We start from the raw sequence: 24,945 nt of genomic DNA, 5'->3' as shown, positions 1-24,945 counted from the left end.
GCAATCCGCCTCCCGAAAGGTCCCGGTTAGTGAATGTTAAAGTTGGCCGTGCCCGGGCAGGGTCCGGAAGTGTGTTTCCCATTTGCCGCACCAGGAGACGCCAGTTCCGTAGTAGCCAGTGGTAGTAGCAGTAGTAATAATAGTAGTGGAAGTAGAAAAGAATGTCACGATAGCTTGCAGATACTCAGTCCATCTAGTTCCTGCGCGTCGTCCCGGCCCGTCCGACTGTTTGGCATTGTGTTTGGTTGGTTTGCGAATCGCGTTCGGAAGACAATTCTGTACGGTGGCATGGTGGCGCGGTCAGACCGTGGTAACGCGGTCGATCTCGACGTACCGTACAGAATTGTCGTTTTGTCAGCAAATCACCTCCTTGTCCTCGAACACGGCCGTGTCCATCGAGCTGAGCGATTTGAGGCGCGTCTGGAGCACGCTCGTTCGTCGGCAGTTGCGTTTGATTTTTCTAAAACAAAAACAACGAAAGGAGGTTCAGGTTGTGGGAAAGCGTTTCGAAAAGGAGGGTGTGACTAACCTGTAAAGATAGCCGAACAGTCCACAACACAGCACCAGGAGGAGGACGCTCAGTCCGGCTAGAATTTCCGCCGGAAGGCGCAGCAGGGCGGAACAGTGCGTGAACGCTTCGTCCTCACCCGAGGGACACTGTTCGATGCCGTCGCACCAGATCGATGCGTTGACGCAAGCGTTCAATTCCGGACACAGGTAGGGACATTCTTCTTGAACGAGTGCTGTTTGGGAGATAGGGAGGGAAATGAAAATGGAGAGTAATCTCGAACGTTCCGAAAACCCATCGTCACCGGCCTTACCATAGCTTTCCGAGGGTCGCTTCGTTAGCTCGAGCCAGCTGAACGCGTAGTGGGACCCCTCCGGGTCCGGGTTGAGGAACTCCACCGAAACGACGCGGGACGCTTCCGGACCGAAGAACGGATCCTTGCGACCCCAGCCGGCACTGAACACCTCCACCACGTGGCGGTGCTTCGTATCCTCGGGTAGCGGACAGGCGGTCACCGAGATACCCTCGCCGTTGGTGATGATGACTCGCGATTTCGTGAAGCAACGGATCGGCGTGACGGCGCTGAACGAACCGTTGTAGGCGAGCGGTGCGGCCGAGTTGAATTTGCGCAGGAACAATCCTTTCAGCCGGATGTACAGATAGCGATCGTACGAGGGCTCGATCAGCCATGGTCGATTGCGGCATTCGATCTGAAATAGGTACCAAGAGAAGGACGGTATAAAATACTCAGCCACAAAGTAGGCTTCTCTTCATTTTTTTATAGACCGGATATAGATCCTCCTAGATCAGGGGTCGGCAATGTCCAGCTAGTGGAGCTGATTATTTCCGGCCCGGAAGTTTTTTTTCTAACAACATCCAAAAAACCAAAACGTTTAAATTCTTATCGGATTTTATCACGATAGCACTCTTTCTGCATCCTAAAAAGTTTCGATGAAATTATTGAACGAAGTGGTCAACACCAAGGCAACTTTATTACACTTTTTTCAGATAGTGCTATTGATCGCTTTAAAATTCCTAACTCTCGTGAATCTCCCCCAGAACCAAGCGGCAAGATAGCATGTTAATTTTGCATCCACAATAACTGCATTCAAGGAATACCATTTTCGACACCGTTTTCAAACCGAATATGATTTACAATATTCAAAACATCCAGAAGCATATTTATGTTAAAAAAGTACATAATACAACGAAAACAAAATGAAAATTGATGGTTAAATGTCAAATTTTGAAATATTTCATATTATCTTTATGTTAATTTTCGGTTTAAATAAGTGATATTCTAATTAAAAACGGATTAGTATCACTTTCATGGATCAGTCCCGCGATTTCTGTTTCTCTTTCATCATTTGCCCCTTTTCAACAAACATGTGCCGACCCCTGCCCTAGAGCCACAGTTTTCTCACAAAAAAGCAAAGCTTGCTATTCTACTTGTTTGTTATACTCCTCCCTTTGTAAATGTTGCATCTTGGTTCTAATATTTTCTTAGGTTTTCTGAACCTTTCGGTTTTCTTTCTTTAGCTCGTTAAACGAACCAGATTCGTATCTTTTATGTAATTTTAAAAGTTTTTAGTTGATTGAGGATCCATAATCGCTCAATACTGCTAGATAAAATTAATTAGCGATCTCGTTTCGTTTTTTAGTTAGCTTATTCCGCTAGAGAACTCGCATTACTGGAGGTCAAATATATACAATACATACGACATTTCTTTCCAATGCAAATTCGTATTAATATAGCCTCAAATAGTTGACAAACAAATTAAACTCTGTGATTAATCCTTATTCTTATGTTAAAGGCATTTTGTATGAATCGAATTCTCATTGAGGCGTTCCATAAATTCAGGATGCAGGACTATTCGGATACTTGTGGTAGTTCTCTCTTATGCAGCTTTACTTTATCTTTTGTTGGTTTGTAAATAGCAAAACGTCGTACGAAAATTACTTACATCCCCAGAGGCCAAATTCACCACACCGGTGATGGCGTTCTTTCTCCGCACGTCCTTGCACATCATCGGCCCCTTGACGAACTCGTACGACGCCTCGAAGCTAAGCGAGTCCGGATCGTCCGCGTTGGTCATGTTGGCGGCGCTGAAGTGCACCTCCACCTCACGCCCGGTCGACGTGAACACGATCGGCAGGTACGAGCTGTTGGTCGAGTTGCAGATGCAGCCACGCGGGAACAGGATCGACTCGTGCCAGGGGCGCTCGAAAATCTCCACCCGTGCCGTAAAGTCACCGAAGCAGTACGATCGTCCCGTGTCCGGATCGACGCGCGAATCGCACGTCCGGTTGCCCGTCATCGCACGGTTGATTTCGATGCGAACCCGTTCACCGCGCTGCGCCTCGAACCGGTACACGCAACTGGGAAAGTGAGGTTAGCAGGAGATGTTAGTTAGACCGTCAAACGAAGGATTGATGCTTCCATTTACTCACTGCAGATGTTTCGCACCGCCGCGACCGAAGAGGAATATGTTCCGCACGCTGCGGACCTGGTGGGGTCCTTTGCGCTCCATCTGGCTGCTTGCGAACCGCCGGTTGCACTCATGTTCGCTCCCGATGGCCGTTCCGTCCTGCAGTAGATCGACGAACTCGTACCGGAGGGCGAACTGCAGCGGACGGAGCACGGTCGAGTCGGATGTCTTCAGTTCGAGCGTCACAAAGTCGCTGCTGGAGACGAAGCTCTCCGACAGTGTACAGGGGCGTGAGCTGCTCACGTTCAGGATGCCGTGATCGCACGATCGTGGCACCGATCCGCGGCAATACCGGGCGATGATGTTGGTCGTATTCGCCCCGAACCGGATGCTGCTTCGTTGCGTCCCATCCTTCTCGGTGGTGAGGCTGTAATATCACCAAAAGGGTAAGTGAAGCAACGGAACGAACGTGAGTCACCCAATGTGAGTCTTACCAATCGATGTCCTTGCAGATCGGAACCTCCCGTAACGGACCGTCCCATATCCGCAGCATTCCGCTACAGTCCTCCTTCGTCTGGTACTGGAGCATTTGCTCTTCGGTGGCGCCAAACTCGGGCGCTAGCTCGAACTTCATCACCGATATCCACACCTTGAAGCGCGTCGGCGAGGTGGAGAGTGCCCCCGATCGGCGGGGAATGTTGATGGCGTCCAGTGCCCGCGCTTCGGTACCCTTTGCGATGCGAACAGGAAGAGCGTTAGCGAGAAAATACAGCGAGGTGGCGTTACCGTCTACTTACCTGGAGGTGGTACAAGCACGTCGTGTTCGGGGCCAGCGAGTGCAGGGGGTTCTGCAACACACCGTGCCCAGTGCCGCGCAACCAGAACTCGCAGATACGCTTGCTTTTGGCGTACGTTGGCGTTTGCAGGTCCACGAAGCGTACCGAAACCTGCAATGGGGCGAGATGGAAGTTGAGTTTGTCACCTTTGGGTGAGGGCCTTTCGATTGGTGCTGGTCTTACCTCGAGTTGAAAGCCATGCAGCGAGTGCCCGCTCGTCTGGGGCGTATTGAAGGTGCCGTACGGTGAGGTGGTGAATTCGACCAGCAGCTCCGGTCCGCTGGAGATGGCCTGCGGGATCGCTTGTCCACCGCCGCAGATTTTAAGAATGATCGGATCGCGCGTCGTGTAACCGTCGTACACGGTTATGTAGTCCTGTAAAAGCCAAACCAAATTCATTGCATTATTTAAACAGTTTTCCAAAACGCGAGGGTCTTGGTGTGGGATAGTTTGCCGATCGTGAGACACTACTTTGGGGTGATTTATTAAATTTTTTGACACGGGAGTGAGATATAGAAAGACAGATAGAGAGAGTAGATCAATGGAACAGAGTGAGAAAGAGAGTGAGACAGAGTAAAATAGAGACAACGATCGTGGATTGAACAGTTGGAAGGAAGAAATGGTGGCGCACACTACGGAAAAGCTTACTCTTTGCCACCGTATCGGGGACGTACTAAAACTCGCATACCGTACACCGTTGTTTTGGTTGCAACTAGCGGAAGGAAATGGTGAGGAATGCTAGCAAAATGCGCATCTATGGGCAAACATTATAATCTTACTCTAAAAGGGCTGGCAAACGTGTAGGAGGTAGGTGCATGAAGTATCTAGAAAAGCGAAGAATATTCTACTTCCATTCCGAACCTCTCCCACCACGGGAAGGACAAAGTTCAAATCGATGCGTTCCTAAAGCAATACTCAGGTGGATGTTGATATACTATCCAATTCGTTGATTTATTCAATGCGTTTCCCTGTTTACTCCGCACCAGAGTAATATGTCAATCGTTTGCCAATCGGTAGATTTTGATGCATTTAAAATTTATTTTGCTTTAACGATCACCGGAACTTTGTTCATTGCTAACAAAAGCGGTAAAACAAAATAACGAACGAACTAAATAATGCATGCTTTTTGAGTGGTTAACTGAAGTGGATTGCATAAAAATTCAAAAGATGGAAGAACAAATGCTTGAAAGTATGAGATGATGGAATAAACTTTTGCTAAAACGCAAATTACTAAATTTCCAGGCTCAGACAATATATAAACTAATGTCAGTTAAGAACACACTGTACCGTTAAGAAATAACATTTGCATTTACCCAGCACGCTGTAAATTTTTACTCCGTGAAAAAGTAATTAATAGCTACAAAAGTACAGCTCACATTTCATTTGGCCCCGAAAACATCGCAGTTGGTTTTTAAATGTAGGTAATACGTATGACCTTTTTAGATTAATGTTTTAAATAAACATTGCATGTTATCACTTTTACAACGAATTAAATCTTGAAACATTTTTACTCCTGTTTTACTGTCAAGTTTTTAATTCATAAGTTCATTCATATATTTTATGTCATAGCTCATTTCTTTTTTTTGCTACTTCCATTATTTCCATTCCCAATGAAACCATTCGTTTAAAAAGATTTATTCCAAACTATGAAAATGGCTGTTAAAGGTGTACACATTTGCACGGCTTATTGTTTTTAAACAACAGTGTCTCTTCCAGTGTTAATTACGTGCCGTTGTTTATTTGACAACCCAAGCCCCATCACCTAGTTAGTAATTCTAGAAACGATCTGTTCTTGTGGTGCAGAAGTCCGTCGCCAACTCACAATCGGTATGCAATCAATTCCTTTTACCAAGCACCATCAAACAGTTACAATAATTACATCATGCACGGGATTTCGTCTGTGTAATGCAATTAGGACAAAGGCTCCACTCGATGAGCTATGCAATGAAATAAACGGTTGATTTATTTGCTCTTCCAGCAGAAGAAATTCCTTTTCCCGGGAAGCTCTTCTGCTCTTCGGTCCGATTAATTAATAGGCTGGTCAAGGAAACAAAGCGATCAATGGCCGGTAACGAAGGCAGTGGAAATCATTCTCCATTTTACTTGCGGCCATTGACCATTGAGCTTGACGGGTTCATCCCTAAAGTCAGTGGGAGGGAATAATTAAGGCGACATTCTTCGGTCGACTGTGTCGTCCGGCATGGAAGCGACGTAACGCGTTGGCCAAACATCAAAGCACCGTTCTGAGCGCCATTGCACAAGAGAAGTATGCGAGCAGTTGTAAGTGCAAGTATGCAGCAGTTGGGTTGGCTTCATTTGTTGCACAGCAGTTCCCTTTCCGGGAAGGGCGATTACAAAGGCCTGCAGAGTATGGGATATTGATTTCAAAATGACAATTTCCCTGCTTATGCTCATCTATAAATCTATTCCTGGACTGATCCATTTCTCCTGCCCCGGCTCCACCTATTTTCCCCCGATTCAGAAAGGCCGCATGCGGACAAATCGAAACCCTCCCACAGGGGGGGTTGCACAGTGAGCACTTTGTAGGAAGTTGTAGTGTAAAATAACTACTCAAATGCTTAAAATTGCGAACGTGATTGATCTACGTGAAATTAAAACTTAAACTTGGATTTGGAGGCAACTCCCTCACAAAGGGTCTCCTAACTGGCAAACAAATAAATAAAAAAGAACAAAAACCTGTTGACACAAGCTTCGTTGCTTTCCCGATGGAGGCGCCTGGTACCTCGTGGGTTGCCATGAAGGAACGAGTAAAAATCTGGCATAACATTCGAAGCCGTGCATATGTGTAAGTAAATTCTAAATTTAATTTATTACACGATTTATCGATAAATTCAAACGCAATATTTTCCGCGTCGGTCAGTCAGTCAGTTCTTCAGGATCGATATGGTTAATACAGGCCGGCCGCGGTTTTCGTCACCAAACGGAACTTTGACAGTAACGAAAATCGAGGCTAGCGGACTAAAGTTTAACGTTTATAATACCTACTCAAGACTTACAAAGTTTGTATATTTTATCATCAAATCAATGACCATCAATCGTTTTATGTTCCGTTTTACTTCTTTGGTTTCTATGCCGTGTAGGTTTACAATAATACATTCAGTGCTTCAATTGAAATAGATCTGATTGAGCAAAGTAGTCTGTAGCAGAAAACCTGCACCACTCGTTTATGCGTTCATGTTCGAATCTTCTGTCATACAAAATGTATTGAATCGTATGAGTAAAGAACAAAGTGTCAAACGACGAAAACCGAGGTCGACGAAAACCAGGGCCAGCCTGTATCCATATTTAGGACAACAATTGCGAGAACCTCAACGAGTCTAAAACGCTTTGGCTACTGTGATATTTATGCATTCTGTTGTAAGTACAAAGAGTTGTAATTAGCACCTGCGTGATGTGAATGAAGAGTCAAGCGAAATCGGTCAACTTGTTAATGGATTAGAATTACAAGGTTCAACGTAGTAGACAATTTGTTGTTTATTTAAACAAAATAGATAGTTTTCCTAAACAGCATTTGCCACAAATATTGAAATACAAAGTAAATTATTGTGGTAGCTATAATGTTCTTTTTCCAATCAGAAATTTTTTCATAATTTTAGGTTGAATCATGGATATGAAGTTTAGGCTGTCCCTTAGTTTTGTTTTCTGTAGTATGTAGGCATGACACGTAGGTTGATTCTCAGACCTGAATGCCCATTGTGCGGTGGTACGAAGCGGTGGCATTATTTACGATCTCCGTTGGTGCGGCGTGGAAAATGGTGCATGTGCGTTCCGTTTTCCCCACTGGCACACACCGTGACGTTGTGGTGGTGAACCTATCAAGGGCACCCTAGGGATTGTCTTCGCTTTTCCGACAGTGGAAATATCGATACACCAACTCTACTCTCCCTCCGACCACGAGGTTGTTGTCGGATCGTCGGAAAATTCCTGGAGGAACCCTCCCCTACTGGTGGAAGATAATGAATCCCGATAATAACTAATAAAAAGTGCTTACGACGGCGATGGCATCATGGAATCGCATTGGCGTGTTTTTACGACTGGAAGATGGCTCTCGACGGGGCGAACTCCAGGTTCTCTGTATTTCTGCAAGGGAAGGAATGTGCGTGGTAGCAAAAACTCCGACGAGAACGCCCGTTTATCGATAGGCGAGATGAAATTTTTATCGATCGATTGCGGCCTCTCAACCTGACGGTTTCCCGAGCCATTCGTCCCGCGAACGTGTTTCGCACCCTCTCACCTCGTTCCGAACACTTTACCGGCCTTTCCGGTACGGTTCCATTGAACTGGAAGTGTCTTTCTTCAACCTTTTATTAAAGCTTGTCTAGGCCTTCCATTGAAGTTAGGGAAATGTAGAGAAGAAAACACTCAGAACCCCTGTGCTGTGTGCTGTGTGACTAAAGGGTTGGGAAATCATTTTCAAACCATTTTTGCTTTCATAATAATTTTATTATTTTCGAACTCGTTTTAGAAGACGAAAGTTTGCGATGTCCTATTGTTGAAAGCGGGTGAACCGATGCAGTTCATAAACTTTATGGATGTGTTATATTACCCATCATCACCCTTTTTTTCCTTTCGTTTTCAAAACATAAATGAGGCAGCAATGTTCTAACACCACATGAAATGGAGAGCTGGGGGTTTTAAAAAAATGGATTTTAGATTCATGTCATTGAACCCCGAAATGGACCATTCCTTCACTTAATTGACAATCCAGTATCCCTCAAATGTCCAAAGTTTGAAGTTAATGATTAAAGGATATGCGTATCAGCGGGAGATGTTTTGGGATTTTAAATTTCATCCCAGCCCCTGACAACTGAGAAATGGGAATCTGTCAGCTCAAACGTATCGTTAGGTGGCGACGCAAGCAAAAAATTCTCCAAAAGAAGTGACTCGGTTGAATGCGCCAGGATTTACAATTTTAATGAGCCTTATACCGCCATGTTTCATCCTTTCACTGTTCTGCAGCTGGTGAATAGTTTCAAACGGCTTTCATCCCGACTTTCAGACAGCGAGACAGCGAGTCCCATCGGCCGTGTTGCTGCTGCAACGCCCGTTCCTCGAAAGCCATTATTTTATGCTTCATTTGACGCACATTGAATACCGTCAAGCATCGACGGGCCGAGCCGGAGACGGCTTGTTTCGGTTTAAGAGTGACGAGAAAGTGATGCTTCGAGGTGGTGGTGGTTTCTCTCGACAACGGTGTCTTTCAGGATGATGTTGCCTTTGTTGCATACCCGCGTTGTTCCAGTGTTCTGTCACTGTTTGTTTGCAAATTTTCTAATTACATTATAGTTCCGCACAAAGCCGGAACGCTTCTTTGAGTTAATCCCTACCTCTCGGTGTCCAAGCTTAAAGGAACGTTATTAGCATATTCTTAATCTCATTCATTGAAATTGAAAAGGGACCCGTCCCGTCATCATTATTGAGGGTAGTTTAATCCCGTTCCATTTTTTTCCCCGCCATCGTTCGGAAAAGTCCTTAATCCGTAAACTATCCGCAATTTCCGTATCTCATAATAACCATCCCGGAAGGGGTTTGCTAAAAGACTAGGACCTAGTGATTTGATTCGAAAAGGATCATAATTTAAAGGGCCAAATAATCGGCTGTAAGAGTGCGGTTCTGCGCAAGGTGGAGTACTTTAGGTGTCGTTGAGGGAAAAATGTGGCAACACTTTCCATCGACCCGCATAAATTATTCCTACTGGTATTTTAAAATCTAGAGATAAGGGGAAGTTCTTATATAAAACCTGTGTTTGTTTTTCCTATTCTTTTTCATTATGTTTCCAAGTTTCCAAACTTCCTTTCACAAGTTCTTTCATTTTATTTATGCTTGATTCCGTTGGGCGGACTTTCAACGACTTCGGCTGTGTTTGTTGTGGGAAATCAAATAAAATTATCTTCCTTCCATTGCGTCTTTAAAAGGCGCTTCGAAAGATTCAACATTAAAGTTGAAAGTTAAACATTAAAAAATCGATTTTCTTTTTCGTTCTTGTTATCTCATCTTCTGTCTTTGTGTGGGATCCGTTCCAACGCACCAACGCATTGCCTTGTCTTTGCCCAAAAAATAAACGGGATGGAGACAAAAAAAAAAACACGCTCCCAATGAGCCGGCGAAAGATCAACAAGCGTGATCAACACACGAGCACATGGTGGTTAAAAATTTGCTCCAATTTCCCCGGAGAAATCATTCGCGGTGGAAGAAAATCCACCTAATCATAAAAGCAAATGGGGCTTACAGACGCGAAGTGAGAGGAGGGGGCGAAAAATGTACAAAGCATAAAAAAACCGTTCATCGTTCGCTTTTGGGTAACCATTTTAAATCGTCTTAAAGAACGTCGAGCTGACGCGAGGACACACACTCAAACACTTGTGTAAACACGATACACGCTTGCAAATAAAAGTGTCGGTTGTTGCCGAACTTCTTAAACTTGGACTGGGGAAGGAGACACACCAAATCAACAAATGCTCTTCCGTTTAAAAGGACATTTATTCGGAAATCTAAGATAGCTAAGGATGAAAATTCCATCATCTGTCGTCTTTGTTCGATGAATGAGTTCAATCTAGAGTGCCCTGTTTGTTGAGCTTTGTTTTCAATAGGGTATTTACAAATGTTTGCACCGCTTGCTAATTCTTTAGATAATTTAAAACAGTTAGTTTTTATTGTATTTATGATTAAATATTATAGATGTTATTTTTTTTTATTTATTTTTCATAGAAGAAAAGCTATAAAAAGTACAGTACTTCCGCTATAACATTCAACCAATGAACCCAGACGAATGATCTATTTATTATGGTGAGGCGCTCTTTTTATTTGCAGACCATTTCACATTTTTATAGTAGCAAATTTGAACATCAAAATTCTGTGGAATTCTTCTTTTGATGAAAAGATACAGTTTGGTTGCATTTTATTTTCCCCATTCACATACTCTTTCCCATTTCCCTCGACTTTCCATTTGGCAATGAATAAACCATGAGAGGAAGAGCGAATGAAAGCAGGTAACGACCTACACATGTGTTCGCAGGTGCTTTCCACATCCGCAACCGAAAAGGTGTGCGTTATATTATCCTCCATTGCAATAACCCCACGATGATAGTATTCTAGCACGAAACGACCAAAACCCTCGGCACCTAATCTACCCCACTCGGAGGGAGGGTTTAAGATGGATGATCCAGATCCAAACAACCCCCCCTCCTCAGCTCGCATCCCTTGGTTTGGAGGAGGCTTGGTGGATCAAGCGATTTGATCTGATTAAATTAAATGAGCCGACGTTTGTGGGTTCATCTCGAAGACACTGGCAGGCGCATGGAAAAATGATGGGCTGAAAATCTCTCCCGTCGCCCGATTGGCCACCCTTCCATGGGAAATGGACCACTCCGTGATTGAGAAGGATCCGGACACGCCCTTGCAATCCCTCTTTCGCCTCCCTGGATCACTCGGTGATTAATGTTCCGTGTCTCTGTTGCGAGGATTCCAAGCGTTGCCGGGATTTGTGTTAGGACAGGTTTTGGATTGTGAAGGTTACCACCGGGCGCTGGGTTCCTTGCGTAATGCGTTTCAATGATTATCCCACCGTAGTTCGATTTACGTACAGCGTATTTTATTGCCAAACGGAATCGAAAAACGGCTCTCGGTGAACCGGCCTCCAACCGCAAACGAGCGGACATTGTAACCATTTGGGTTCAGTGTTTGGTCCTTTTTTCTAATTTATCCCTATACTCTGTTGAACTCCCTTCCCGCACGGTGAAAGACACTTCCGAAAACCGGAAGCAAAAGGATAAAAAAATGAGCAATTTTCCGAATGACCGCAACGCGGGAAACCGAACCGAAATTGTTTCCCGAGCGGCTATGGATGCGAGAATTAAAAACATTACCCGCCGTGTGGTTGCCGGTCTGAGACGGGTTGGATAAGGGATTTCCAATTCGGCAGGTTAGTAAAAAAAAAAAAATAAAAGTAAAACAAAATGGAAACGAATGACCGTTACAACTCAATTCGGTAGCAATTAATTTGATTAAAAAGGGGCTGGCAAAGGAATACATTTTGGTAATCTCGGTCTGTTCTTATTTTTACTCTTCGAATCGTTTGAACAGTGGCAGAACGTTGCGTTGTGAAGGAGTTAAGTGTAGAAAATATTCATTTTCGTTCCTTTAAGTTTACTTTTCCTTAAATGGGCAGAATCTTCCGATAAAGTTTATTAAAGACAGCGCAAATGATCTTTGCAACGCCCAACACAATGTCGACGCAAAAGTTAACGATTTTTGTGTAATTTAATTCAATGCACAGTGTCATCTTTCCCGACCCACCCCTATTTCACTTCTTTCACTTCGACACATTGTACCACGTTTTTCTCTGTACCTAGCTCTTGTAGTAGGAAAATGGTTGCATGAAACCACGTCGTTTGGCAGATACTCCAGGAGCTGGGCTGCGTAGAAGTGGAGATAAGTATTTTCTCTTTCGCTTATGAAAAATGACACACACACACACACACACACACACGTACCGCTTGTGCTGGTGCCGGTGCGATGCGATCGCTATCTTCAGGATGCGTATTAACATCGTGTTGTCGGCACCGTCGACCTCCCGCAAAACCGTGGAAGATGTATCTTCAAGAGACAAGAGCACCCAATGCACATTGTCTAGTGTCGCCATGACGGCTAGGACGGCTTCTTCAACGGTGCCAGATAAGAGTGCCATCGAGTGAGGGGGGGGAAACTCCTGTCTCGTGAAAAGTTGCTGTCAGGTGCAGCCACTCTTGTCGTCGTCGTCGTCGTCGTTGTCGTAGTACAACTGGTACGTGTGTTCCTTTCTGTTATCAGCAAGATTACTAACGGCGTTAGCATTGGCTAAGGGGATGGGGTTTTTTTTAAAGGGGGAAATAATATTTCTCCTTTGCAAGGGAGACATTTCATCGACCGTTGGAAAACGTGAGTTACTTCTTTTTTCGCCAGGAAAAAAAAACAGCAGCAAAAAGACAATGTGCACCAACCCAACCCCGTGGAACCGTAGATTGCATCGCTGATCGTTGTTTGATTGAGGTAATTCCCAGCCAAACCTTTGAACGAGCGTCTGGTAGAGCGGACGTCTGGGTAGAAATGTTTAAAGCAAACCTTTCCCTTTACTTTGGGAGAGTTTTCCTCGATTTTTATGGCAGCACAACGGAAGGATGAAAGGGAAAAATCCCCAAAATACCCCAACTCAACGGAAAAGAATGTACATGGAAAAACCATTAACCCAATCACATGCACTCACCGGGGCTTATCATGATGTGGGATGGGAGGGTAATTTTTAAATTGCCAACCAACCATCAAGCATGGTGAGTGAAAAACGGCCGCCAGAGCAGAGCATCAACTCCGAAAGGGCCTGTAATGGCGCCTGCTTCTGTTAAAGAAGAACGGGTTTGGCGCCCGAACAATGATGAAAATGGAATGTAACATGAATGCTCTTGAAGGCTTCTGGACGCTTTGTCAGTTGCACACCCGACACACCTGAGGACGAGGCACAACGTACGTTGGGAACTTGTTTTGATTGTTCCCGGTGATGATTGGCAACTTTATTCGTATTTTTCGGTGCGGGTTTTAGCCACACAGTAATAATTAATTAATTCGTTTCAATGAACAGTATTTACTTCAACATGAATTTGGAATGAATTTAAACTACGCTGTAAATTTCATTAGCTCGTAGCTGTTAAACCATGCTCACTAGAAAGGGGAGGTCTACTCTATTACTCTCCAGCACACAATAAAACAAAACACAATCACATTCAACAACCGTCAACCAAAACGAGCCACTAGAAGGATGAGGAAATACAATCTAAACACAATAAGAAAAAAGGATCACGAAGAGGATGCACGTTTTTTAAACAATCATAGAGAAGGTGGAGGATTGGTGGTTGCTTGTTTGTGTGCCAATCTAATCGCACAAGTGCAGCCAGAGTGCCCGTCAACCTCTTAATGGTGCATGTGAAGTGCGTCAGGACAAGGGGCAGTAAGCACTCGAGCTGTCACCAAGCGAAAAGGGCAGTAAGGACAGTTGTGAAAACCGATTCACCCGACGTGCTTGGATGGAATGGTTGGGCTTTCGCTGCACTTGGGAGCCATTGTCATGTGGATTCAGTTTAATTTTCAGTTTTTGTTTTATTGTGACCGCGACTCGTGAATCGGAAACGGAGAACTCTTCCGATATTCCGGGCATCGTCTGTCGGTATTCGTTGTGCAAATCCGAATTCAAAACGAAATAAAAAAACACACACTTGTTACTGTTGGAAAAGCGAATGGCGGTGAGGTGTCATTAAAACGGTGTTTCGCTAAAGAGAGGCTGGCAAAAACGGTGGAACTAGAAGCGATGCGATGCTGTTCTACTGTAGGCATGTTTGTTTTTTTCTTGCAGGATTGGTAAATGTGGGGTGTTTTAGCTGAAAACTTGTGGGTGAACGATGGTTGAATGGAAATGCCGAACGAGAAAAGTGGCACTCGAGTGGTGCGCTTTCTAAATTGTACCATAGCTTCCCATCGGAATCGGGGGATCGGTATCGAGTGGGAACCGGAAAGAGTACTAGAGTGAGCACTAGAAAGTTACCGACAAAAAGAGAGCGAGAGAGAGACAGTGAGATTGGTGTAAACTAGTGAGAAAACGGTGACGTGACAAACTAAATGAAAAAATAAAACGGAAGCGTAAAAATGCAACTGTGAAAAACGGGGAAAAACGGAAAGAGCGAACTGCAAGGCCGCCGTAGAAGAAGGGAAACGAAAGAAAAAGGGGTATGAGTTAGCGGTAGAATTTGCACACTTTACCGTTGATTTCCACTTCGGATTCGTGCTGTCCTGTGGCGTTTGAATGGTAACGCGTAACGCATTAGCACACGGTAACGGCGCGTAACGGGTGATCGTAGCCATGGTGGTCATGGTCGGGTTTTTAATTAGTTTTACATACGAAAATTGGTTTTTGTTTGTTTGTTTGATGATCGGTAGGAGATTATGAAAATGGAAAAGAAGAACAAGAAGAAGAAGAAAAAGAGAAGAAAAAGAAAACAAGAGAAAAAAAGACCGTAAGGATAACGAAAAGAGCATCAACAAGCTTGTGCCAAGAAGCAGAGCACGAAGCAGCAGCAGCAGCAGCAGCAGCTGGTCGCCTTCTGCGTCAGAGCACGGGGATTTATGCTGTCAAGATAAGGTTATGTCGGAAGTGGCAGCTAGCCAAAGCCTCCACCCCTTCCCTTCCTTTACTCGGGAGAGTGATGTGAAAACGAACATAAACACAAGAAAACATGGATAATTTAATGTAATCGCTTGTACTGTTTGATGTTTCTCTGGCCATGCATTCGGTGTTCGAGATGTTCATGAGAGAACAGCAAAACACTTCTGTACATCCATGTTAACTAAAAATCTGCTTTCTTCCGATTACACGATAACTATAAAGAACGATTTTACGGTACCTACTCAACATACGGAGGTAGTTACGATTTACATTGGGCGTTTGATCTATGTTTGGCAATGTTTTATCATTTAATTATAAATATCTAGATTCATGTTCCTTTCCCTAGTAACATCCAATAGAAAAATTCTACGCTTAACCTATGAAACGTAGGAATGATTTTGGAAACCCATGATTTGTAAAAAGGAATAACGTGCACTTCGATACATTTGATGCGCCGGAATGTATGCAACTGACGAACGAGAAAATTCGTTGCAGAATGATTTTGTTCTGAAGTCATTTACGTCACGAACGTTGTAGTTTAAATTCTAATTTAATTTCAAACAAAACTTTACATTAAACATTTATTATAAAAAAAGTTTAAAGTATTAAACACTTTAACGGCTTGGCTACGATCAGATACATTGTGACGCTGTCAAGTGCACGTTCTTCCTTGTGATCCTCAAGCAGACACCTCCCCCTGTAAACTCCCCTTGGGAGTAGAGTGCAATCAAATCGGAACCGTCTACCAGCGTGTGTTCAAGAGTGTGTGGGCTTTTCGTTATTGTGGTTGTTGTGTAAAAGTATTCAGCTTTTGCTTGACGAATGGAAAAATGTTTTGTGTGCGTGCGTTTGTGTTCACGTGGTGTCTTTTTTGTTTCGCTTTTCATATTTCCTGAGGAATGGAGGGAATTTTTCCGTACGCAGCTTTTCCGCCGGTGAAGCACAAGGCCTCCGGGCCCTTGGCGGAAAGCACGGAGAGCATTATGATATGCGCTTACAATGCTTATTACGGGGCGCGTTACACTGTGAAAAGTTAATGGCATCCACGTTTAGGCGTTTTGCAGATAAAAGTCGACAAGGAAACGGAAGCCTACGTCGGGCGGTGTGCGTCGCAGAGAGAAACTGTCCGGGCCCGCGTAGACTAACCGAACATTGTTCGGCGAAGAAAGTAGCAGAAGGACGCAGATGAAAGATGCTCTCCGGGTTTCTTTCGGGTTTAAGGTGAAACGACGCACGGTCGGTATGGGGATGCGGTAGAATGGTGGGGAATAACTTTTACCACCCTGCGATCGGTGGCAATTTCATAAAAAAACGAGTCGTAAATTTCACTCGAAGCTAAAGTTTTGTCACTTCGCTATACACAACGTCCCGTGGCCTCGTTCCACCAGGATGATTATCCTCCGCCAGCTGGGGCGCTCTCCGTTCGATATATTGATATTTCCAAGGAATACCCATGGCAAAGAAATCCTGACTGATTTCACGCCAAACATCACGCGCCAAATCAACGTGAAGAACACTGCAAAGTCGAACCTCGCGGGCGAAGGGCACAAAGTTTCAAAGTTTTCCCCCCAGCCCCGCCGCCTAACGACGCTTTCCCTTCCCAGTCGCCTTTTGGACAGGATTATAAAGCCGTCGGTTTTTGGGAGATAAATTTTTATTTTCCCCGAGCAAATGATGAGCCATAAATCTCGCATTCGTTTTCCGATTTTCGGAGGGGGGTTTCGATTGAAAATTGTTCCGGTTCGTTCGAAGGTTAATAAAATGAAATACCATTTACACGGCATAACCACCGGATAAAGCGTGATAAAAGTCCGTATAAATATGGGGAAGAATAAAAAAAAAGTGATCATCCGAGTGGAATCCAACATGTGACCGGCTTAATAAAAATGCTACCGAAGAGTGAAATGGGTTGGCCGGAGTTTAGGTCCTTCCCGGAATTTCTCGGTGGCATTTTAAAACAACTTCGGTTTTTTTTTGTGGAGTGAAAAGCTGCCATCGGTGTAATAATAGGAATGTAATGTACCGTTTGTTATTTTCATTTCCCTCCCTGAGGGATTCGGAATGCATTTCATTCTTTTCCATTTCTCTCTATCTCTCTCTCTCTGTTTTCAGCGGAAAGCAAAACAATTTCACCGCCCAAGCGGAAGATCGTAATGGTAGCACACAAGACCACAACAACTTCGTAAAATTGACCAAAGCATGCTTTATTGCCTGTGGCTTTCGTCCTTCTCCGGTGGGGTGGGGATACATCGGTTAACTTTTCCCATAGATTCCACCCACTCTCCCCCTAAAGGCATCATGCAGATGCCAATGTGAAGTCTTCTTCGGTACCCGGAGGCACACAATGCACGACGATGCATGTTGCATACAGTCAACTTGTGGCTGATGAGCATGTACGAGCCCCTGGCTGTACCTTTAAATATTCATCGTGTATATCATAATCTTTCAATCCATCCCGCTTCAGCCGACTTCGAGAACCTCCTTCTCGGGTTCTAGAGCCGACCCGCCGGCACTGTCAACGGCAAACTTACAGCCAACCTTCGGAAGGATCGACACTCCCGTCAGCTGGTCCTTCTTGCATTCCCAACGTGCATCGGGTAGGATAATAAATTCATGTCACTACCAGCGAGTTGTTTCCTTTCGAATCCTTCCCCTTGTGGGTGGAACTCGCATAATAAAACCCTCAGGTCTACACCCAACCCGACGGTAACTGCATAGTTCCACACACGTGTCCGGGCGTTGGTTAATATATTTATATCCACATAAATATATCTATTTTACAAAGGTCCATTATCCTTCGCCTCTCTCGTCGATGCAACTGGTTTTACGACCCTCCTCTAACAGATTTCCCAGCGATATAAATCGAAAAGTTGAACTTGGTTGCATTCGGTGCGGATAATTTATGGATAGTTCAAACCTAATTTCTCGCCCGTTTCCAACTTTACATCGGGTAGCGAAATTCCCTATCCGGCACGGTGGGGCATCGATATCGATTTCCCAATGCATTCCACCCCAATGCAACGAGCATGGCACACACACACACCAATACACCCAAACCGAAGTATAACTTTCCCGAACAAGGTCAACAGGGATTCCTTTTTTGAATATTTTAGCAAAGCCGATTACGAGGCGTGAGGAAGCCATTATGACACCATCGGTAGGTATAGTACACCACATCATCATCATCGTCATCATCATCATCATGCATCGTCGTCGTCATCGACAGAATCGAGGGCAAGTGTTGGTGCTGGACTGGTTGTTATGCGGATAGGATAGGTCTCAGTTGGGAAAACAGTTTGAAGGTCATTTGCAATTCCAATTCCAAACCGTGTGCGCGCGCTTGTGTGAGCTTTAGATTATTGGACTGGATTTAAATAGTGACATCTCCACAGGAGAGCGGTGCTCCAATTTAGTAGAACAGCGTATGCAATTTCCCATGCTACGAACGTAATGAAAAATTCTCCTACCGGTAGAATGTTCTACGGATTACAATGCGCAACTTTTCCAGTTATGGTAAGCACAACATACAAGGGAAAATAAATTGAAAGTCTTTTGAATGTCTAGAATGTCGTTAGGAAAATCTATTGCTAAATGTTTTACCATTAACTATATTTCTACTTAATTTGGAGGAAAAGTTTCATGTGATAATCAGAGATTTAGATTTAAAATTTCCCAGTTTTGGGTCTTGTATATTTGAAAAGATTGAAATGAAAACAAAAAACAACATAACACAATGTCTGGTTCGATTAAATATTTGTATAACGTAACTGTTCACAAAATTAAAATTGAATCGAAAAAACTAGAACGAAGAATGAGAAGAAAAAACTAGATCTATAGACGTGTTTTAGCCAGGGGTTTGTCAAGAAAATTCAAAATTAAAAATAAACAAAAGGGACCAATGCGACCAAAACAGCACAATGACCAAAAAAACACAATTAATTCTGAAAAACACACAAAAGTTGATGAAAATATTTGTCTTTGCAAAATATATAATAAATAACTGTTTTGAGAATATCTAGCTCACATTTATCCTGATAACTAATTCTTATCAATTCGTCACAATTAAGCTTGCTACAAAATTTTGTATCATGTTCATGCATACCCCATTCTTCGGTTCTATCTATCTTATTTTCAAGGAAATCCTGGTGATGGTCTCGCTTCGTTTTAAGGCTCAACTGCTTATTACTTCCACAACCGAAACCGATCTCCATCTCCAGGCGAACGCATCCGGTAAAGGCACGGAACTCGCAGCAGCGGAAGTTCCAATGCAAACACTTTGCATAAAACAAGCCCCAGTCTTTGTCTTTGGCCCCAATTTTCCACCTAACCACTGGGAGTCGTCAGCGAGTGGACGAGTTTAAAACGTTGGTGACCTAGTTTGAGGGACGTGTGGATCGTTGATTTTTGACCAAACGGGGGGTGGATTGTTTTGACGCGGGTTTTTTTGCAACGATATGCTGTGTGTGTGTGTTTCCTAGTTTTCATTTTCGAACTTTTTGTTTGCTTCCCCCATACAATGCACATGCAACTCCTCGGATTGAGGTGAAGGAGATGGAAATCTGCCAGACGCATTACGTTTTACGCCACGGCAATGCGCTAAACACTGCGTAAAAAGTTCACCACTTGTATGGGTGTATGTGTGTGTGTGTGTGTGTGCGTGTGAAATCGAGTAGGACACGCAGCGGCAAGCGATACATCGGTACGTCGCGAGGGACCGACCCGCTGGTGCATCATTGACACGAATTTTCCAGCCAGGCCAAATGGTGCTGACAGGCATTTTTCAGCGAATTGTGCAACGATCGGTTGGTGCTGCCCGTTCGCGTGTCAAAAGTTCGTTCGATCGTCTAATCAATAGCGCAATAGGGGAGAGAGAGAGAGAGAGGAAACCTCGAAAAAGAATCGCTTTTTCTATCCAACGGACTTTCGAATGCGCGGAAATGGCAAGGTGGAGTCCTGTGGGAGACGGAAAATCATAAAAACTCAATTTATGTCAGATGAAATCAATTCCACCGGCTAGACTTTGGCCGTTTAATGGGACATTAGGACAAATGAAACAACTCTCATTCCGCCCCGGAAGGACGAACGGATTGGAACACTTTAATTTTCCTATTCCATGTCCAGCCCCGTTCCAAACAATTTGATTCAAAGTCCTTTTGCGCGATGCTTCAAAGTTAGTTGACTGACTGAAATAAATGCCTTTTGATATTGAAGTAAGCGCCAAACGGCCACCGGATGAATCGTGTTGGTAATTTATTTGGCGTTTCCATTTGTGTTCGTTGCACTGGGGAAACCCCACAGTCGCAATCGAAACAGAGAATGAAAGCGGAAAAATACCAACCGTTTCAGAGTTGTTTTTAGCAACATTTCCTTCGGCACGGCGTGCGCTCGGTGTGGACTCCATGGAATGGATTTTTAAATAGTTTTGGGCTTTCGCACTTATTCCTCTTTAACAGCAGACCCCCTGCCATCTCCTCCTCCTTCCTCCCTCCCCGTGGCAAGATACGGGCAAAGAAACGTTACGGCCACCCGAGATGGCCGTAATGGGCGTAATTGATGCAATCGAATTGCAATTATGTTTATTGCCTCGATGCTACTGATAATCACTCAATTTTGCGCCTGCCTGCACTCCCCTGGGTGCCTCGGGTTTGTCCGGGTTTCGGGTGTCGTGTGTGTGTGTTTGGTTTTCCGTTGTCGTTTAACCATGTTTATTTCGTTTTCCACAGTGGAATTGAGCCTGCGGTTGAAATTAAACACTACCGCTAGCGGTGGTTGGTAAATAATTTCCAATTTTCGCATTAATATTTTTTACTTTCACAACAAAACCCAACCAGGGGTGAAGTGGATCAATAAAGTGCTATAAAATACACCATAAAAAATGAAAAATGATAAGTAAAATGGCTCGCTCCCATTAACTGCAGAGTGTTTAGTTTTCGGAACACGGTTCTGGCGGGTGAAGGATGTGAACAGCGTCCTGCCCGGTATGAGAAACCCGACTATTAACCGCAGCCTTATACTCTATCAGCACCGAATGCTAGCCACGAATGACGAAACGAAAGCAAAAATAAACCTAAGCTCGAATGTCTGTTGAATATTTGCCCTCTTGTCCATTATAACTTCGCCGTTCGAAGGTGGGTTCGAAAGATAAACGAATGGAGTGAAGCTCAATACTCAACAAAACACCTCCCCAGACACACACACACACACACACCTAGAGCAGACCTAATGAAGGCATCTCTTCGACAACGGTCAGCGGATTCAAGAGACCTCCGTCCTTTGCTGTTCTCTACTATTCGGACATTTTCGGGGCCCCGGTGGTATTTGCTGCAAGATAATGAATGGAAGACGATATCATGGCCCTTATCGCCGTGGCCAGGCGCCGGCGTTGGGAAAAAGGCCTCCGATCGGGACGATTTTTCGAACATCATTCCTTTTCCTTTTTTTGTGTGCTCTTCTTTATTCCGCTCTGTATCAGCATAGGGAGAGTGAAAAGCGATTGCAAAAGATACCCGGAGGTCGGCCGAGGTCGCAAGCAAAGTCGCCGGAAGTCGAGGAAGATGTGCTTGATTAATGAGCTCCAGTGCGGCGAGCCCGGTTTATTACGCAACCGTGGACTATTTTCACGCTTAGACAGCATTTTTCGGCCGGGACGCTGGAGAACGGATAGATAGGAAGGATTACTGACCGAAACTGTGTGTGGTTGAAGGATCTGACGAACAAGTTTTTCTGGCCTGGTGGTGGATTTTGTTTTGATAGTATTTGATAAAATTATTAATAGTTCGGTTGACTGTTAAGAAAGTTTCCAATAATTCTTTTGTAGTATAACAAACGTTAATATATCCTAACAAAATTGTAAGGAAGCATTCGGACCGAAATAAACATTATTGAAGTAAATACCGGAACACTTCCGGCGAAGAAGTTATTGAACTTCTTAGCTCAAGCACAAAGTGATGTACCACACCTAGCTTAAAACTTGAAACAAGACTCCTTTTAATTACCGCTGCAGTGCTCGAATCTACGGAAAACTTTGGTGGGATTAAAGCGGCGGTGATGAACCCAACCTAAGGTAGGGAGAACTTTCCCTCTTGGGTGGGATTTTCCGGCGCATGGAATCGAAACAACATGGAACGGCAAGTGAATCTCTCCATGCTGGTAGCCCACAGATATTTAGCACACCGTTACCACTGTCCAAATCTGCTCTCCTTAATTAACGCACCACGAGCGGGGACGCGGGTTCGGTGGTTGGGGAAAATTCTAGGGGTCAATGCGGGCACGGTAGGAAATATTTGCACTGCGTCGGTGTTGTTTGTGGTACTCGTAAAGGGTATGAACAGGGTTTAGTTAATTTGAACAGCCTTTCACTTTTTCCAACTCGAACATTAAAAGTTTATTTGTGATTATTTTCTTCGAACACAACAATAGTATGTGGGAGGTGAATTTTTCCACGGCCATTAGTTTGTAAAATAAAAATTCATAAGAGTGCAAATAAAAGTGCCATTAGTCCATGGATTGAAACAAAATGGAAAAGGGCTTTAAATCTGAGAAATCAAACGGTGAGCAGTAGAAAAACTTTCGGAAAATGTCAAGGCATGTTTTTCCTTCACCAACCTACCCCAAGTGGAAGTGGGGGAAAGAAATAACAAATTACACTTGTAAAGAAATACGGAAAGTTCTCGAAAGAAAAAGTGTCATTTTTCTTCCATTTCCCACCGGTGAACCTTTGGAACCGGGAGAAGGGGGGCTGTGTTTATGTTATTTAGAACCCTTTTCCGGGAAAGGGCACAAAGCCAAAGGAGGGACCCGTTTTTCCGGCCCGATGCCCACCATGATTCACCTGATAATGGGTGAAATAAAGGAAGGGTGGTAAAGGAAAAAAAAAATAAACAGCAAACAAACGGAAACCTTACGGAAAACACACACAGGCACACAAATGGACGATAACGAGTATCTCAAATAAAAAAGGTAATAACAGCAAAAGGTGTAACGCGGCAAGTCGAAGGCTTACGGATCGACAATGGGGCGGAATGGAAAATATATTTTCAGTTTGTGTAAAGAAGTGGCAAACAAGAGAAGAAGCAAAAAATCTATAATCCCGTTTTTTTTCTCTCTATAGGTTCTATGCAAACGCCCAATGGATGCATTATACAATTTAACCATCATGCATCGGCCCAGTTTGTGTGATGGTGAAAATGCAATAATAGGCTCCTTGACAAAAGATCCTCCGGAAGCCAGCACCACCATCGTCCCCCCCGGGTAATGAAATGACGACCGAGCTGGGGGGATTGCAAAAATTGCATCCTACAGCATGTGCATCGGATGCAAGTGCACCGGCGTTCGGGTTTTTGTTTAAATAGCGAACATCACGCAAACCCTCCCCAGAGCATGTCGGCTTCGAATGCTGGATGCACTTCTTCTAAACGGTGCTATTTGACGGGCCTTTTTCCCCCGCAATGCGTGCCGGCATGCGGAAGGAGGGAAAGAAGGAAACTCTGGGACAGCAAAAAGGACACGTTAGAGGGGGTGGCATTGCATTGGCAAGCCGTGGCGTCCGTTCCGGTGGCGAAACGACCCGGTGCCGGCCTCGACTCGGTGAATGGTGGATTGAAATGAATCCCGCACGCCGGCGTGAGCCGGATGACGCCGGGGAATATGCTTTGGCTTTACTTCCGGCACACTCGGTACGGTCTCGCACGGCCGGGTGTGGCACGTAAGGGGGCGATGGAGGGTGAGTAAATATTGTTCACCGGAATGGCACATTGTGGTTTCGACGCCGAGTTACGGGGTAGGCCGGCCTTCGGAGGCTGTTCGTTTGCGCGCTCGCCTGGGTAACAGGAACTAGTACAATTCATTTCCTCTTCTACATGCATTGCAGACACATGCAAACACACACACACACACACACGAAAGGCACACAAAGGGTGGACACCAGCGTTTTTAACAGTGGAACCTCGATTGGCAATTTTTGTTCAATTTAGCTTCGCCTTTTATCGATTCCCTTTGATCGAGCGCGGAAAAGGATTAGGGAAAATCGGGGTCAAAGCTAAAAGTAGCCGGCGAGCAGTGAAACGCACACCGAGACCGAAAGGTTTTTGTGTTCGGTGGAGTTGGTTGGCATGCTCCCCGCAGGAAGGGTTGATTTGTTGTTGTTGTTTGCGTGTGCGATGTTGCGTAGGTGCAATTTATGTTGGTGAAATTATTCGCTACTCTTCTGTCTAAGGGTGTGTGTGTGTGTCTGTGTACATTGGTGTGTGAATGTGTGATGAAACTGGTGAACGCCAAATTCCGATTCGGTGTCTGCGAAGGATACGTTCATTAAACCCATCTGTGGCAAGGTTTTCCCACAGGCTTTCGAGAAACCTGGTGCGGAGAATGCTCGCTTGGATGCATTTCGTTGCATCAACCTGCTCAGACCCTTTCCCCCTTCCACAGTCACACCATTGTGATTATGGCGCATCCCTGGGCCCGTTGGGAAAATGGGGGGTCCTTGTTTTTCTTTTTCTCTTCCTCGAGTAAGGCAACGCCAACGTACCTGCACACTGTCGCACTCGTTCCAGGTCTGCAGACGGGGCTTGTACTTTTCCTTCTCGTCGCGGGACGCGGCGTTCGGGGCGGCCCCTGCGGATGCCTCGGTCGATATCCAGACCAAATTGCCCTTCGGTTGGCTGATGACGATGAACGCATGCTTACCTGGTGGGACGTCGTGCTGGTCGAGGAATAATGAGACGTACGAAACTAATTAGTATATGTATGGCGAGTATAAGCAAAAAATACAGATTTCACATCAATTCGCAATAGTATAAAACATTGCAAATACGAGCATAATTCAATCTGCAAAAACTAAATTAGATTAAACAATAGCGGTATTACAAAGTTCCTAAGCTCCACTTATTGCCAACTCGTAACTAAACAACCTTATTACGTTGAAAGAAAAGAAAGATTTGTGACCGAAGGGCCACTGTTTTCTTACTT

General features: G+C 44.5%; 1 protein-coding gene across 1 annotated transcript in view; it reads right to left on the bottom strand.

Moving 5' to 3' along the window:
* Positions 1-354: 354 nt before the first annotated feature.
* The window catches only part of LOC131294358 (uncharacterized), a 41,074-nt gene continuing 16,483 nt past the window's right edge, over positions 355-24,945 (bottom strand). Inside the window, exons 7-16 of the mRNA XM_058322406.1 lie at positions 24,506-24,679; positions 14,577-14,606; positions 3,957-4,148; positions 3,735-3,884; positions 3,432-3,667; positions 2,960-3,364; positions 2,473-2,887; positions 822-1,218; positions 530-743; positions 355-460 (exon numbers count right to left, since the gene is read on the bottom strand). Of these exons, the coding sequence (XP_058178389.1) occupies positions 355-460; positions 530-743; positions 822-1,218; positions 2,473-2,887; positions 2,960-3,364; positions 3,432-3,667; positions 3,735-3,884; positions 3,957-4,148; positions 14,577-14,606; positions 24,506-24,679 (2,319 nt within the window). The remainder of the gene's footprint in view (positions 461-529; positions 744-821; positions 1,219-2,472; positions 2,888-2,959; positions 3,365-3,431; positions 3,668-3,734; positions 3,885-3,956; positions 4,149-14,576; positions 14,607-24,505; positions 24,680-24,945) is intronic.

The sequence above is a fragment of the Anopheles ziemanni genome, chromosome 2, assembly GCF_943734765.1.
Source record: "Anopheles ziemanni chromosome 2, idAnoZiCoDA_A2_x.2, whole genome shotgun sequence".
Lineage (NCBI taxonomy): Eukaryota > Metazoa > Arthropoda > Insecta > Diptera > Culicidae > Anopheles > Anopheles ziemanni.
Note: the sequence above shows the minus strand (reverse complement) of the source record. Positions and strands in the feature narration are given on the sequence as shown.